Source organism: Notamacropus eugenii, chromosome 5, assembly GCF_028372415.1.
Source record: "Notamacropus eugenii isolate mMacEug1 chromosome 5, mMacEug1.pri_v2, whole genome shotgun sequence".
Taxonomy (NCBI): domain Eukaryota; kingdom Metazoa; phylum Chordata; class Mammalia; order Diprotodontia; family Macropodidae; genus Notamacropus; species Notamacropus eugenii.
The window spans coordinates 93,388,142-93,405,040 of NC_092876.1; the positions used below are offsets into that span (position 1 = coordinate 93,388,142).

General features: G+C 37.5%; 1 protein-coding gene across 1 annotated transcript; it reads left to right on the forward strand.

Annotated features, from left to right (window-relative positions):
- The first annotated feature begins 7,793 nt into the window (after window positions 1-7,793).
- Window positions 7,794-8,747, forward strand: OR51S1 (olfactory receptor family 51 subfamily S member 1). Its single transcript, XM_072615629.1, has one exon. It carries the CDS (start codon window positions 7,794-7,796, stop codon window positions 8,745-8,747), a length of 954 nt encoding a protein of 317 aa, XP_072471730.1.
- Window positions 8,748-16,899: the final 8,152 nt, after the last annotated feature.

A 16,899-nucleotide genomic window follows, 5' to 3' on the forward strand; every position in this document is an offset into this window, starting at 1 on the left:
AGTTTTAAGGGTGTTAAAAGTGGGAGGAAAATGGAGGTCATTCCCACCTGCAGTTATATTTACGGATAAAGTAAGAATCATAAGATATATCTCAAGGCATTCGGACAATGAAGTCATAGACAAAGTTTCCTAAATCATAATCAAAGAAAATGTAACTCTACATGTTATTAAAAAGCAACTTTCCTTGATCATAAAATACCAGTTATGATTTTGCCTTTCACCCTTGCTTGTATCAGTATCAACTTACTGAATTGTCTTTAAAAGTCAGTCTTCAGCAATTTCATAGTTATCCATCATATGTTAGTTCCTGGGTCCATCATCTAGGTTCCTGGAAATGGACTCAGGCCTGCTGGGATCACTTGGATGATTTCCCTTTCTGGCCTTCCCCAACCACATCTGACTAAGTCTTCATACTGAAGTTTGGAGAGAAGGCATAGAAGTCAAAAAGAGTTTTGAGCTATTAGTTTTCAGTGTCAAGCTTGCAGAGACGTTGTCTGGTCCAATTTGTTCATTTCAGCAATGAATGACCTGAGACCCAGAGAGATCACGTGTCTTGTTCAAGGTCATATAATGTCAGATAAAAGGTTTGAAATCAAATTCCATGATTATAAATCTAGTACTCATTCCATGAAATAGTTCAACTCCAAGGGATCAAACTAGTTCCCATTATGCAGTCTATGCATGTAGCTGTTGCCTCACCCCTCTCTAAGAACTAGTCTGGGAAAAAATAGGTAAGATCAAATACTAGTCATTCCCTCTCCAAATACAAGGTATTCCCTGCCTCCTTTCATAGTCAGCTAGGAAGCACAGTCATGTCATCATTTCTTTGATGTCATGGTCTTCCTCGAAACTGAAGCATGAACACAGACCTGTGAGTAGACAGAGCTGCCCTGCTGGGTAACAGCTCATTTGCTCTCTTCTGTCTCCTTCTCCTTCTTTTCCCTCCAAAGGAAGGTAAATTTGGATGGTCAGAGGATGTCCAGTTAACTTGGGGTTTACGGGTCAGATTCCTCCCTTCCTTCCTTCCTTCCTTCCTTCCTTCCTTCCTTCCTTCCTTCCTTCCTTCCTTCCTTCCTTCCTTCCTTCTTTCCTTCCTTCCTTCCTTCCTTCTCTTTGCCAGAACCTTAAACCCAATGCACTCTGAAGCCCACTCTGAAGACCACAACAATAGTTCCCTGCCTAAACTCCACTTGAGGGCTCTTTACGGGACACTCCTGGCTTGAGAATGATTATCACTAGTAACTGTTGCTCTTTACCTCCCAGTTCCATATACTTATTTTTTTTTCTTTCTTTTGCTCATTAAACAGGTCATTCCCTGTTTACTTCTTAAAGAGGGTTATTCACTGAATGAGCATTAATTACCTCAGTCCAAGTGAATACCTGAATAGGTCAAGGTCTCCCAGTGAATCTTGGGACTTCTCCAGTCACCCCGATGAATATTTGGTCACTGGAACCAGATGGTCCTGGAGGGGAAGTGAGGCTGGTGACCTTGCACAGACCTCCCTCACTCACAACAGAGTCAAGTGCAAGTCATGTCATCATTTCTCTAATGTCATGATCTTTGAAAATGACACAGACAGACAGACAGACAGGAAGCACAGTAGATAGAACAGTGGACCTGGTAGAATCAGGGAAAATGTAGGTTAAAATTCAGCCTCAGAAATTTTCTAGCTGTGTATCCTGACCAACTCACTTGCCCTCTGTCTGTCTCAATTTTTTTCAGCTGTAAAATAGGGATAATAATAACAGTACCTATTCCCCAAGGTTGTTGTGAATATCATAGGAGTCAATAATTTCAAAGTGTTTAGGACAGTATCTAGTACATAATAGGAACTTAATAATTCCATTCCTTTCAATTCTTATTTCTAATTTTTCCAGCTTTTGGCTCCTTCTCACTTCTTTCTGCACTCCAGTTTATTTTTTTCTGATCTCTGTGTTTTCTTTCTCTGTCCTTAAATTCAATAACCCATCCTATGTATCATTGCCTCCATACATATCCTTCTAGCTGTGTCTCACCTTTACTTTCTGCCTGTCTCTCTGTCTGTCTGTCTCTGTCTCTGTTTCTGTCTCTGTCTGTCTCTGTCTGTCTTTGTCTGTCTCTCTGTCTCTGTCTCTGTCTCTGTCTCTATCTCTGTCTCTCTCTGTCTCTGTCTCTCTGTCTCTGTCTCTCTGTCTCTGTCTCTCTGTCTCTTCTCTCTCTCTCTCTCTCTCTCTCTCTCTCTCTCTCTCTCTCTCTCTCTCTCTCTCTCTCTCTCTCTCTCTTTCTCCCTCTCCCCTGTGCCTGTTTATATTTACTATTATATTTCTTGCTCTATCTCTGTTATTTATTTTTCCTCCTATATCTTCCTGTATTTGTCTTACTCTATCAATTTTAGTTTACCTTTATTGCTTTTCCTCTTCCATGACTTCTGTTTCTCTACTTCTCTGTGTCTATCTGTTTATTTCTGTATTGCTTTTGTTTACTCATACTGTCTAAATAAAAAGCAACAATCTAACAGATTAAGGATTGGAGTCTATTTTCTTTTATATTGATGTAATTATCCAGCATGTTATATTAGACAGAGAAAATAATTGCATGCAGAAAGACGTTAGTTAAATCTTGACCTGTTATATACACTATATGATCTAGGACAACTCACTTAACTCATAGTGGCCCAGAAAATTCTTTAATACTGTAAGTTGCAGAACAGGTGTTGATCATCCATGGTAGATGATGTTTCCTCCTGAAAAATTCTCTCCACCCTCTTCACAGAAAAAAAAAACAAAAAACAATAATAACAAAATAATAATAAAATTAGCATCTTTTGTTTTAAGCCTCCAATACCCTCTCACCTCCATCTGTCAATTCCTCCCTCCAGAAGGCATTTAACCATCTCTTTCTTACACTAAGCTTGTTAGGACCTTGAAGTGCCAAACCAGTCATTCAATCTCATTTTTCCCTGTTAACCATACTAGGAACCTGGGCACTAATTTGCCATAGAGAGGTACTGATAACTGCTGTCTGTGGTGCTGAAGTACACTTTATAGACCTGACTTCTTACTATTTGGGATAGAAACTATAATGAAAGGAAACAAATGTTCATTAGGCTATTCATTGTGTTGAAGCCCCTGCTTTCCTTTCTCCTTGGTATAGTTTGGTGTGTATGATGCTGCATTTAGACATTCTTGAAATATTAGATCAAATAAATGAGATTTGTTAAACACAGACTATGTGATAGGCATAGTGTTATGTGCTAAAGATAGAAATAAAGGAAACAAAATAAAACAATTTCTGATCTCAAAAATCTCACATTCTAACAGGGGAAATAAGCAAACAGCTATGTTTCAATAAGTCATATACAAGATAAGTTGAAGCTCTTCTTATATGAAAGATATTTTGCATTAAAGGATACCAAAAAGTCCTCTTATCAAAGATGGGATTTTAGATAGCACCTGAAGAAAGATAGGGGAGCCTGGTCAGTCAAGAAGTAGAGAAATAGAGAGAGAACATCCCAAGCATGGGGAAATAATCAATGAAAATGCCTGGGGTCAGGAAATGGAGAGTCTTGTGTAAGAAACAAAGAAGTCAGTATCACTACATCACAGAGTAAATTGCGAGGAGAATAACGTAAGAAGACTGGGACAGTTGTGGGAAGTGCACTTATGAAGGGCATTAAAAACAAAATTATTTTATTTTTGACTTTAGAAGTAATAGGGAGCTATTGAATTTGGCTAGGATGGTGACGTAATCAGACCTGTACTTTAGGAAGATCAATTTGACAACGAGTAGAGGATAAACTGGAATGAGTAGAGCTCGAGTAAAACTGACTGACCAGAAAGCTCTTGGCATAGTCTAGATGTGAGGTAACAAGTGCCTACTCCACAACAATGGCCATGTCAGAGTAGATAAAGGGGCATATACAACAGTTCCTATGAGTACAGAATGAATATATTGCACTTCTTTGGGGCTGGTGTGCCATCAGAGAGATACTGAAAAGCAGCATTAAAGATGTGAAAGGAGTCTATTTTTTAGAGGAAGAATAAAGATGTACAGATGAAACTTAATTTATTCGAGATCACAGGGAGAGGAAGTAACAGACTAGAAGTAGAAATATTTGAGATACTTCCCTAAAAATGATTCTGTCTTCCAGGTAAAGGCACCTTTCAGTGTATCACATTATTTCCCGTCTTATGGCTCATTTCTCTTTGATCACACTCTAATAATGTGATACAAGCAGACATGCATTTAAATAGGGAATTTTGGAAAGAGAAGCAATAGGAGTCCCAGAAATAGTGTTTGAGGAAAAAAAACATTCGGAAAAAGTTTTGTGTCCCTCACAAAAAGCATGCCAATACTATCCACCAAAAAAAGCCAGAGTCTATTCGTATACCTTTTCAGTACGTATTTTATAATGCAGGCTACTCAATAACATGAATAGCCCAGACTTTCTCTTCTGGAATCTTTCAAGGATTCCCCAAGCACATATGTGACAGTTTAGTTATGGTAAAGAAAAATTTCCGTGCTAGTGAGGAGTTATTTCTGGGACATGCCTGACCCTAAAGTATTATATAGCTGATAAGGCTAAATAGTCAAAGATGAAAAATATGCTGAACTTACATTATCTGAGCCATCTGACCATTACCTAACCTCCTATGCTTGAAATATATTCATTTCTAAGATGGGTCTGTGACAGGGATTCAGAGGTGAGGGAAACACATTTACTCAGATGATGTGTTCACATAGCCATAGGACAGTCTCTCAAAGTCAGTTCAATGCTTAGTGCTTGAGAAACTCTCCTAGAAAGATGGTATTAACTGGAGGACAGATGGGAAACTCTCAGGGGTCTAGAGGGGCTCTCTGTTGCCTTGGATACTTAAGTCTGCACTTCTTGCCGCCACCATTCCCATCTCCCACATTCCCATCAGCTTTCTCTCCCCTGCTTACAGGGGAGATTTGTGGATTTGGCAATATAAATCTTCATAAAGAACCTTCTTCCACAGAGGCTAAACCAATACCACAGCATTGGTCCACAATTGTCCATATTGTTTTGCTCTGCCTGTTAGTCTGGTGAGTAGAGGGCTTGGGAAGGGCTTGGCACAAGATTCTTTCTGTCACTCCTGGCCAGAGACAAACAGATTAATTCAATGGGTAAAACTAAAATTTATCTCCCTTTACCCCTAATTGGGATGCCCTTCCCAGGGCTTACACTGCTCGGAGTCTTTCACTGTAGCCCCAGCCAAGAACCTATGAAGAAACTGGGCCTTCCCCTGATTCTTGCAACAAATATTTTCCATCCTATGTCCAATTGCCCTCAGGACCATGTTTTCTGATTTCCAAGGAGACAATGAGATGACCTGGTAAATTAACTAACTAATAGGGAAATGCTATTCTTAGTCCCCTCCCAGTTCCTATTTGTTTTTTCAATGACTTTTGCAGTATAGCCTCCCTGGCATCATTGACTAATCTAGGAGAAAGATGAACAGAGAGCATCTAAGATCATTCAGGCTGGGAAGGATATGTTGGGATAAAAATGTGAGTTCAAAGTTGTCTGAAAGTCTCTTCTAGTTTAGAGTGTGTATATTAAGGAGGGGAAAGGCATCAAGACAGAAAAGATGAGGGATATGAACTAATGATGCTCTCTGTGAGCTCAGTTTTCTGTGTGTGTGTGCACATATCAGAGCTGGAATTCAGGGCACCCATGTTTAGCTATGTTCAGGTCAATGGAAATAAGTTGCTTATGTATGTATGCTTATGTACCTGTCTTGATAATCCATATATAAGTATCCATCCATGCAATTCTATGTGCGGCATGTGACACATATTTTTAGGTGACTTTATATAATAAATACATACATACATGTATATATGCATGTATATGTGCATGTAGGTGTATAAATATGTATATACATGTGTATATATTTTATACATACATATATGTAATTATACCTTTACACATACTATGATTGTTTTCATGTATCTGTACATGCACACACCAATAAAATATGCATACATATATATGCATATATTTATATATTTGTGTATATACACATATACATGTATATAATTATACCTCTACTCAAGTTATGATTGTTTTCATGTAGGCATTTATCTGTATATACACATACAAATACAAACATGCATGCATATATATTTCATTAATTGCTATATTTGAGGATGTATTAAGTAAGTGTACAATCATGAAATTTGAAAGGATGACATGTACGCATATTCACATGTATAGTATACATGCATATATGCATCCATACATATGTATGTTTCCATTGGTCTGTATATACATGTGCATTCATGTATGTGCACAAGCATGTATTAATATATTCAAATGCACATATAAGGGAAGACATTGTGGGAAGATGATTATGATGTGATAGAAAAGAATTAGAAGGAGGTTAAGAGACTTTCTTGAGGCTTTTCTAGATGTGAAAGTTCTCCTTCTGTATAAAATATTCTGGGTGAAGTCCAATCTGGAGCTAAGGGATATACTAAGCATCTACAATACTTCCCTTCCAAACAGTAGTCTAAGATAGTAGTGAAGATATTTCCATGTATCTGTGGGTATATGGATTATATCAATATGTGGGAATGAATATTTGTATATGTTTATGAGCATCTGGCTTTATTATATATTTGTGTGAATGGCCTGTGACTTTGAGCATGCAAGTGAATATGAAAGTATATTTAAATTTATATGGTCAAATATACAGTCTATTCACCTACATATGCTTTTATTACAGTATTTCTTTGAATGGATGTGAGAATAGATATATGTGAAAGCATGCTTGTACATGAATGTAAGGACATACATGAATGTGTTATGAGAAAGTGCATCACTATGTTTGTGTGTATATGAGTCCATGTGTGAGCAGGTTTCAGTGCTTCTTTAACAGAAGAAAAGAAAAATTAATGCAGCTGGCCATAGCTGAGGTATCAAAAGGCTAAAATTGTTCTAAGAAACCTGATTCCCACACTTTCCTCAAGAAGTATCAATAAAGTTCATAGACTATTCGTACCCAACTGACTCTCACCATAGCCAACCAGGATAAGGATCTTGATGTGTCACAGGCAATAAGGAATTGGGAAGGGCTGTCTAGAGAGTTGAAGGATTGTATTAAAAAAAATGAAAAGCAAGTTCTCTGCCCCAATCCTCTACTGACTGGACATAGGATTTGAAAAGAAGGAAGCAAATGGGAGAGCAGTGAAATCTGGGAAGAGAGTAGAGGGAAATCACTAGGTGAAGAAAATCAGGGACTCATAAAACATTAAGGTTTGGGGAGCTAGGAACGGTTGCTTGCTGGGGAACAGGGTATGCACAAAATTAGGAGGAAGAAGATTGGGATCTGGGAAGATGGTTGAGAAAGTATAGCAAGGAGACATTTTAGACAGAAAGACAAGGTCATTAAAGACACTAAAGACCAGAAGCTTGAGGTTGTGGTAGACAACACAGGTGGAAGTGCAGTCATGAATGACTAGAGTGTGGGGAACTGAGAAAGATGAAAATGGAAGAGGTATTCAGTTCAGAGGAAACTGGATTGAAATTGATAAGAACTGGAAGGAGGGTCTGGGGTTTAAGAGAATATTAAAAGGAGAGAAAAGAGGATGGGTTAACAGCATAGTCAGGAGAAAAGTAGAGCCCCAGGGATAATCAGTACTAGAAATTCGGAGATGGGGAAAATGGGACTAAGCAATATCATGAAGAAGTAAAAGCACCAGACTAAATCCCATTTGTGTTTTTCTTCTGTTTCCAAGTTTTTGAACTCCGCTTCTGAGTCCTTCTGTATCTCAAAAACCATTCATAATGGCATACTCCAGTAACAACACATCAATGATTTCTACTTTCCTGCTGGTAGGCATCCCAGGCCTGGTGACCACACCATCATGGTGGACCCTCATTTTGATTACCATCTATCTCCTATGTGCCCTAGGAAATGGAACAGTTCTCTGGATCATTGTCGTGGAACCGTCACTCCATCGTCCAATGTACTTCTTTCTCTTCCTGCTGGGTGTGTCTGATGTGGGCCTGGCCACAGTATTGATGCCCACACTGCTGAAACTTTCCCTTTTTGATTCCCACACAGTTTCAGCATTTGCCTGCTTCCTCCAAATGTTCTTCATTCATGTGTTCTCTGTCATGGAGTCCTCTGTCCTGCTGGCAATGGCCTTTGACCGGGCACTGGCCATCTGTCGTCCTCTCCGATACCCAGCACTGCTCACTAACAGTGTTACTAGCAAGATAGGACTGGTCATCATCTTCCGTTGTGTGAGTCTCCATCTACCCTTGCCATTTCTTTTGGCCTGGATGCCCTACTGCCATCCCCAGGTTTTATCCCACTCATACTGCTTACACCCAGATATTTCCCAGCTCTCCTGTCCTGAGACCCAAAGTGCAACCTACAGCTTCATTGTGGTCTTGTCTGCTATGGGTTTGGACCCTGTCCTCATCTTCCTGTCGTATGCCATTATTGGGAAGGCACTTCAAGGTATAACTTCACATGAAGATCGCCGCCGTGCCCAACATACCTGTGCTGCACATATCTCTGCTGTGCTTCTTTTTTATGTACCCATGATCCTCTTAGCACTTGTTGACCGACTGAGATTACCCATTCCCCACGCTGCTCATACTTTTCTCTCCTATATCCACTTCCTGCTTCCACCTCTGCTCAACCCTGTTCTCTATAGTGTCAAGATGAGAGAGATCAGGGACAAGATCCTCAGAAGGCTCCAACCCATGAAAGTCAGATCTTTTCCATGAGACACAGAATGAGGCAAATGTCATAAATGATGTAACAAGACATATTGTCCCATCTTTGGTGTTCCAGCACCAAACATTGGCATGTTTGCTTTCCCAGTAAAATGCTTAACATTGTAATGTACATGCATGTTTTATATGTAAGCATATACATATATTTATGTCCATGAATGTACTTACATATATTTTTTGCATTGTGTATGTCAACTGCTTGCAAGAATAGATGGGTATAAGCAAGGCAGAAAAAGAATCTAGATTCACTGCCTCTAAGTTCAGTGCTCTTTCCCACAAACCATAATAAATTTCACATGAAGAAATAAGGGAATTAGACAGGGGAAAGACTAAGGGAAGGAACAAAAGAGGATTTGGGGTGTTGCTAGTGGCTTTATAACCCTCTATGCAGAAACTCAGCTACTGACATTGAGGTGTATGTGAATGCTTGCCGACATATAAGGAACACACCTGTTTTATTTAACCTCCCCTCCTCTTTTCCAACCTCTTCATTTTCTTAGGATTTCCTCATAATCTCTCACGGGAACACAAGTGAAAGTCAAAACCCATCTGAATGAATAAATGAACATGTGGATACAGGAAGAATCAGAAAGTCTAGCTCATCACTCCCCTCAACATGGCCATACTTATTTATTGACAATCTGTAGGGAGAGCATTTAATTGCTCACTTTCCAGACCCTCCTTCACCCATTCCTTTACTAAAACACTTGAATTAACTCATGAAAATATGATGCTATCTAATAATCACTTTGTTCCCTTACTGGAAAATAAATTTCACAAGAGTCAGAAATGTGTCTCATCTACACCTTTCATCTCTGACAATTTTAACTTCACTCTACATATAGAAGTGAATGTTATCAAATTAATGGATGAACTATATAGCATCTGCTGGATTGACTTCATTTGTCAGGGGACTGAAAGTCTTACTCAAATTATGACACTGATTGTATGGATAACATATACCAAATATGCTAAGGACTTGCATTTCATTGGTGTTCAAAGATGACACATGATGACACAATATTTGAATTTGTGCCTTCAGTGCTTGTCTGTGTCTCAGAGAGATCAAATAACTTAGCCGTGGTAAGTTAGTCTCAAAGGCAGGCCTTAAGCCTAAGTCACTCTAATTTAAAGTCAAAGACTTTATCTAGCATACCACATTGTCTCTTGTTTGGTATTAATAAGCCAGGAATACTGAATAACCTCATTTTTAATCATGGTCACTTCTTTAGCTGGGCATAGGGGAGTGTTGTCCTGTGGCTTCATCTGAATTATTGACCCAGACCCTATGCTGATATATTGTTCTCACAAGCCCACTTGAAACTTATCTATCCACCATACACTGATAGTGATATTCAAAATTTCACTAACCATTAGGATTGGAAGAGATCTCTAGATCTTCTAGTCCAAGGCTCTTACTTTTCCTATCAACCAACAGAGTCCCAGAGAAGTATCGTGACCTTATTAAAATTATACAGCTGATAAGTGGCATAACTGAGGCTTAAATATTGCTCTTCTGACTCCTAGGTCAGCATTTTCCCTATATACTGTATTGCAAATGCTTAGGCAATCCACTTACATGATAATGGGCTTCAGCACTTTTTAATCATCTTTGTGTTATTAATCTTGGGTTAGAAACACCTGGGGCACAAGGGTTGGACCAATACACTTTGCAATAAATAATGCCTAAAGCAGTACTACATTAAAACAAATGATTTTAATAATGCTGATTATAGTGGTAAAAAATGTTATATTTAATTATGTATTATAGAAAAGATAATTGTGCTCTATTTATAATTAAATAAAAAGCTGAGCATGCAGAGGACAGTGTAATGATCAAATAAAACACACAAAAAAGACAGTGTTTTTAATGACCTTTCAATTGATTCCTTCTGTTTTTATATCATATTGACTTCCAAATATATCTTCCTTTTCCCTTTCTCCTCCCAGACAGCCTTCTCTAATAACAAATGACATGACATATTTAAGAATCTATGTAAAAATAATTGTGTTCTGTAACAGCCAGGGAAAAACAGTTTCCAGTTTCCACAGTGGTCTCAGCTCTGTCCTTCCTGTGTTGTCCAGCCCCTTCTGACTCCTTCGGGCTCTGAACATGGATCCACTGAGCTATCAGAGCTGACACCACATTCAATCACCCAAAGCACATGACCTATGTGTCTGTCCTTGTCAAGGTTGGACTGACCTACTCCTTTCCCCTGACTAACCTATAAACTGCCTCCCAAGGGTAAAGGTTTTCTATGGCATGAAGGGTGATTTGAAAAATTATAAATGAAATGAGATGGCTGATGTTAAAATTGAAGAGCTGTCAATCCTCTGTAAGTTATCACATGTATGAGCTCCATATTCATCATTCAGAGATTGAAAATGGCATCAGCATTTTACTGGATCACAAGCTCAGCAAGTGATATGACAAATAATAATAATGAGATTTTAGGCTTCGTTAACCATGAAAACATTAATGACAATTAGAATAGTGACAGAATGAGACAATGGAAAGAGTCTTGGATCTGGACTCAGGAAAACTAGAGTCAAATCCTAACTCTGACTCTTGTTGTCTGTGTGACCAAAAAAGAAGCCATGAAGACCCTGACCTTCAGTTTCCTCATCTAGGTTGGACTAGTTGCATTCTGAAGTCCATTCTAGCTCTAGAATTCTTCTAATAATTTTTAAAATAATCAATCAGAACTCTAACAATAGCTATAATAATAAATTTACATAGGGCTTTAATGTTTACACAATGTTTTACATGGATGAAATAATTTTATCTTCATAAAAATTTGCAAAATAGACAGCATAAATATAATGACCTTAATTTTATAGAAGAGAAAAGCAAGGCTGGGATTTTAAGTGATTTGTTCCAAGTCACACAGCAAAAAATAACTAGAAAAGGAATTTCAATCCAAGTATTACGAGTTGACCAAATCCAGTGACTTTTTTTTGTCACTACAGTAGATTGATCTCTGCCACAATAGTCTTAGTGTCCAGTGTGAGTGAATTTATAGTTCATATATATGAGGGTTCTTGAGAGACACAGAGAGAGAGAGACATACAGACAGACAGACAGACGGAACAGACACAGACACACAGACAGAGACAAAGACAGAGACAGACAGAGAAGCTGATGAAGCCTATCGACTCCTTAGAATAAGGTTTTTGAACAATTGAAGGAAATACTAAATCTTGATTTGAGATTAGAGAAAAGAAAGATGTGATTTTCCCATCCAAATTCGTGGACTCCCCAAAATTTCTTTAGGGACAGAAGTTAAGAACTCCTCTTCTATTTTCTGTCAGAGTTAAACAGGAGTATGGTACCCCACACTGATTTTTTTTTTAATTTTTGGAAGAACATTTACAAGCTAGAGAATATATATAGGAAAGTCACCAGGGTTTGTAAATGATTGAAAATCATTCCGTATGACCATCAGCAAGAACTGAAGACATTTAACTTGAAGAAGTGGTGACACAGAAAAATAAATATTACTCAAATATTTGATAAACGGTCATGATATAGAAGCAAAATTAAACATTTTTTTGTCGTTCTTTACTTTTTTGGTTGGCTGAAAAGACAAAATACGGTACAATGGATAGAAAGGAGAGGAAGACAGATTCGAGTTCAATACAAGGAACAAAACAAGGATTATATATTTTATAATCTTGTCATGTTAACTTTTGATTAATTTTGTATGTGTGTTGTTCTTTCCATTTCCATTATAGTACTTTGTATGTTGTTTTCTTGGCTCTGTTTACCTCACTCTGCATCAGTTCATGTTGCTTCTCTATATTCATCACATGATATTTCTTACAGTACAGTAATATTCCATTACATTATTGTGCAACAATGTTTATTAGTCATTCTCCAACTGATGGGTATCTACTATGTTTTCAATTCTTAGTTAAAAATACCTTGGTGTATATGGACTTTTTCTTATCAATAACTTCCTTGAGGTGTAAGTTGAGTAATGAGTTATCTAGTTCAAAGGGTATGGACATTTGAGTCGCTTTATTTGCACAATCCCAAATTGCTTTCTAAAATGATTGTACCATTTCACCACCCCACCGACAATGTATTAGTGTGCTTATCTTTCCACATGCAACCCCTCTGACATTTACTGTTACTATTTCTTTCGTCATTTTTTTTCTTTTTTCTTTGCCAGTTTTGAGGGTGTGGTATTAAACCTCAGGGATGTTTTGATTTCCATTTCTCTTATTATTAGTAAGATGGAACACATTTTTAAGTTGTGAATACTTTCCAGTTCTTTTGATAATTTTTTATTTATATCCTTTGACCATTTATCTATTGGGAAATGACTATTAGTTACATATGTCTGCATTATATACACATATACACACAAATATATATGAATTACATAGACAAAAAACAATTTCCACATATGTGTACATATACATTATATACACACAAAACAATTATATATGTGTGTATATATAATAATACTTGTTTGTAATACACACAAGATACATATATGCATGTATATATGTGTATGCACGCATATGTACAAATGCATACACATATATGCATGTATATATGTGTCTATATAAACACAAACATATGTAAATATGTACACACACATAGACACACACATATACATATATACACACATCTATCTATCTGTCGCTATCTATCTATCTGTCTATCTATCCATCTAGCTATCTATTGGATACCAAGTCCTTACCAGATAAATATGATATGGAAACATTTTTCCACTTCAGATTCAACCACTTCCCTCCTTATCCTACATGCATTAATGTTATTGGTGCAGAAACTTTTCAATTTTAAACTCACTTTTCTGCTATAAACTGTATTTTGTTCTTTCAGTTACTTTAATTTTTTTAAGGTGGCTCCGTTCAAACTGGCTCTCTTTTTCTCACCCCTCATCCATTCTGATCACTTGTTGCTTCTTTCCCTTTAGGATTTTATTTATTAGTTCCCTTTTCTCTCCTGCTTTTCTCTGGTTATAGATTTTTTTTCTCTCTCTCTTTTATTTTCTCTCAGACAAATAAATTGGCCCTTCCTCACCTCCCCTTCAGGTACTTCTATTCCTTAGTGTATATCTATATCTATTGATCTATATCTATCTGTCTATCCATCTGTCTATATCTACATATACTGCTGTATATAAAGAATTTTTCTTCATTATCCATCTTATCTTTTTGTTAACTCTAAATTCTAATTCTCTCATTCATGATCCCTGTAATCATATTATCTCTCTCTTTCTTTTCTTAGTACTCTTCATACAGTCAAAATTTCCATGGTATTCGCTCTAGGTTTTCTCTTCTGGCACCTTCTGCTTCTTCCCTATAGAGTTTGCCCCATGGATTCCATTTCTTGTATTGCGAATCACTTCCATTGTGATAATAATTATTATAAGTGTCAGAGAGGACACTGCATCATAGCATGTATGTGTGTGTGTGTGAGTGTGGGTGTGGGTGTGGGTGTGTTCCACTGTAATGATTTGAGTATTATAATATTAGCGTATAGAGAATATATTCCCAAAGAAGGGTAAATCCAAACACTGTTAGAAAAGCCAGATTGAAGATGAAATTGACCTCATTTGGATGGTGAGATTGACAGAAATTTGTGAGCTTTATCTCCCTGAAAACAAGCTAGAGAAGAACCACTGGAGTCAGCTGATTTCAGTGAGCTATACACTATAGAAAAGATCACGGGCACAGAGGCCATATTCACTGATGCCAATTTCAAAAGCCCAGTCCTAGTAGGGCCCATTGGTGACCAAGCATGAGTAACCTGGAAGAATGCACATATGCACTACAACATTTTTTTTACTGTGAATATCTACCGAACCATTATACATGTGGTTTAAGAAATTTGTTCATCTGCCCTAGCAGACAGCAGTGAAGGGAGGATGTGAGCAAGTAATTGTGGTCAAACATTAAGGAAGAGCTGAAACATATCAATTTCTGAGTAGTGATGCCAAGATTTTAATAGGATATCTGAATAATTGATAAATATTTGAAATAAAAAATAAAGGCCCTTTTTGTGGTGGCAAAGAATTGGAAAAATTGAGGATATATTCTTCAATTGGAAAGTGGCTGAACAAGTTGTACTCTACAATTGTAATGGAATATTATTGTGCTCTAAGAAGTGATAAGCGGGATGATTTCAGAAAATCCAAGAAAGACTTACATGAATTGATAAAAAGTGAAGTGAGAAGAACAAGGAGAAGCTTGTGCATAGAAACAATGACACTGTATGATGATCACTTGTCAATGACTGAGCTATTTTCAGTAATACAATGATCTAAGAGAATACCAAAGTACTCACGACGGAAAATGTTGTCCATCTCCAGATAAAAAACTGACAGAGACTGAATGCAGATCAAAGCATATTACTTTTTAATTTATATTTGTGTTAATTTTAGTGTCTTTTTTTTACAACATTACTAATATGGAAATATGTTTTGCATAAGTACACATGTATAACCTATATCAATTTGCTTATTTGTATCAGAGAAGAGGGAGAAAAGGGAGGAGGAGAATTTGGAATTCAAAATTTTAAAAAAAGTTCAATTTTTTACATGTAATTTAAAAAATGATATTTAAAATAAAATAAGAAGACATAAAGAAAAACGTTCCCTGTCTTTTATGAAAAAAGAAGAAATCAGTCAAAATCTCTTTGCTTGCTTAGAGTATCCCAGATGTAGGTTTACAGCTAATTGAGTCAGTTTCATATACATAAATACACACACACACACACACACACACACACACATATGAGAGAGAGAGAGAAAATTTGCCTAGAAATCTCCCTGTGTCTGTGTTCCCCCACTTCTCCAGGTGTCAGTTTCTCAAAGAGATCTCAACTCCCCATTTCCCAGGACAAGTAGATTTTTTATGCAACGAATCCCTCAGGTTCCATCCAATGTAGGGTCCTCATCTTCCTTGAAGTCAATCCAATTCAATAGACATTTATTAAGCACCTACTATGTGCCAGCCACTATACTAAGCTCCAGAGATAAATTTAATAAAAATAAAAGACAATCTCACAAAAGGAGGAAGGAAAGGGATGGGGGAGTATAGAGAGGCATGTTGTTTTGTGGAGTTGAAATGAGACAGAGCAGCAGATACAAAGTGAAGTGAGCCAAAAAGTTCATTTTCTGCCCTCTATAAAGGAAGGCATTGGAAAGAGTTTGGCATTCCACCTTTCAGTCCTCCAATCAGAGGGGAGAGGTGGCTAAGAGGGGTCATGTCAGTAAAGGTTTGAGTTAGCAGCATGGTGATGAGATTAGAAATGATGAGAAATGATGGAGTTATTTTGTTCAGTGAAGACCAGAAAGAGCAACAAATACAGAGTGCAGTCTGTCACTGACCATCTCTCTGCCCCCACCATATCTCTTCTCCCATAGAGAATATTCATTCATAGAACCTTCTTCTACCTCCAAAGTAGGTTCTTCTCTACCCCCTCTTTAACTTCCCCCTCTTTTCTTCAGCCACTCCCTTATAAGGTTCTTTGCCTTGTAAAATCACAGAGGTCACTTTCCCATTACTATTAACATTTAATTTGACCCTGGCACATTACTCACTCCTTCCTGTTCTCCTGCTCACTTCTCCTACCACCACCCCTTTCAGGTACCATGATATGCCATAAAGTAGACCCACAAAAGACATATTCATCTGTAAGCAGGATGTCTTTAGTTTCCTTCCATAGTCAACCTGTCCATCCCTTCACTGTTCTCTGTACCAGATTTCTCTTTCTAGATACATCAGTCAAAGGTGGGGAACCTGCAGTTTCAAGGCTACATGTGGCTCTGTAGGTCCTCAAGAGTGGCTCTTTGACTAAACCTAAACTTCACAAACCAAATCCCCTTAACAAAAGGATTTATTCTGTAATACTTGGACTCAATCAAAAGACTGCATCCAAGGATGTAGAAGGCCACATGTGACCTTAAGGCCACATGAGACCTTGAGGCCACAGATTTCCCATCCTTAAGTAGAAGTCCCTTATGGGTCTTTCTCTTATCACTCTGTTACTGTTGTTATCCTTGCCTACTGAATTTGTTCACTCCTGATTTCTGCCGTTTGAGGTTTTTCAAAAACAAATATTCTCTTCATTTCCAATTTTATTTAAAAAAATGTCAAACTCTTC

What these genes read in the sequence shown, in the direction of transcription:
- OR51S1 (XM_072615629.1), top strand. Translation starts at nt 7,794, where the DNA reads ATGGCATACTCCAGTAACAACACATCAATGATTTCTACTTTCCTGCTG.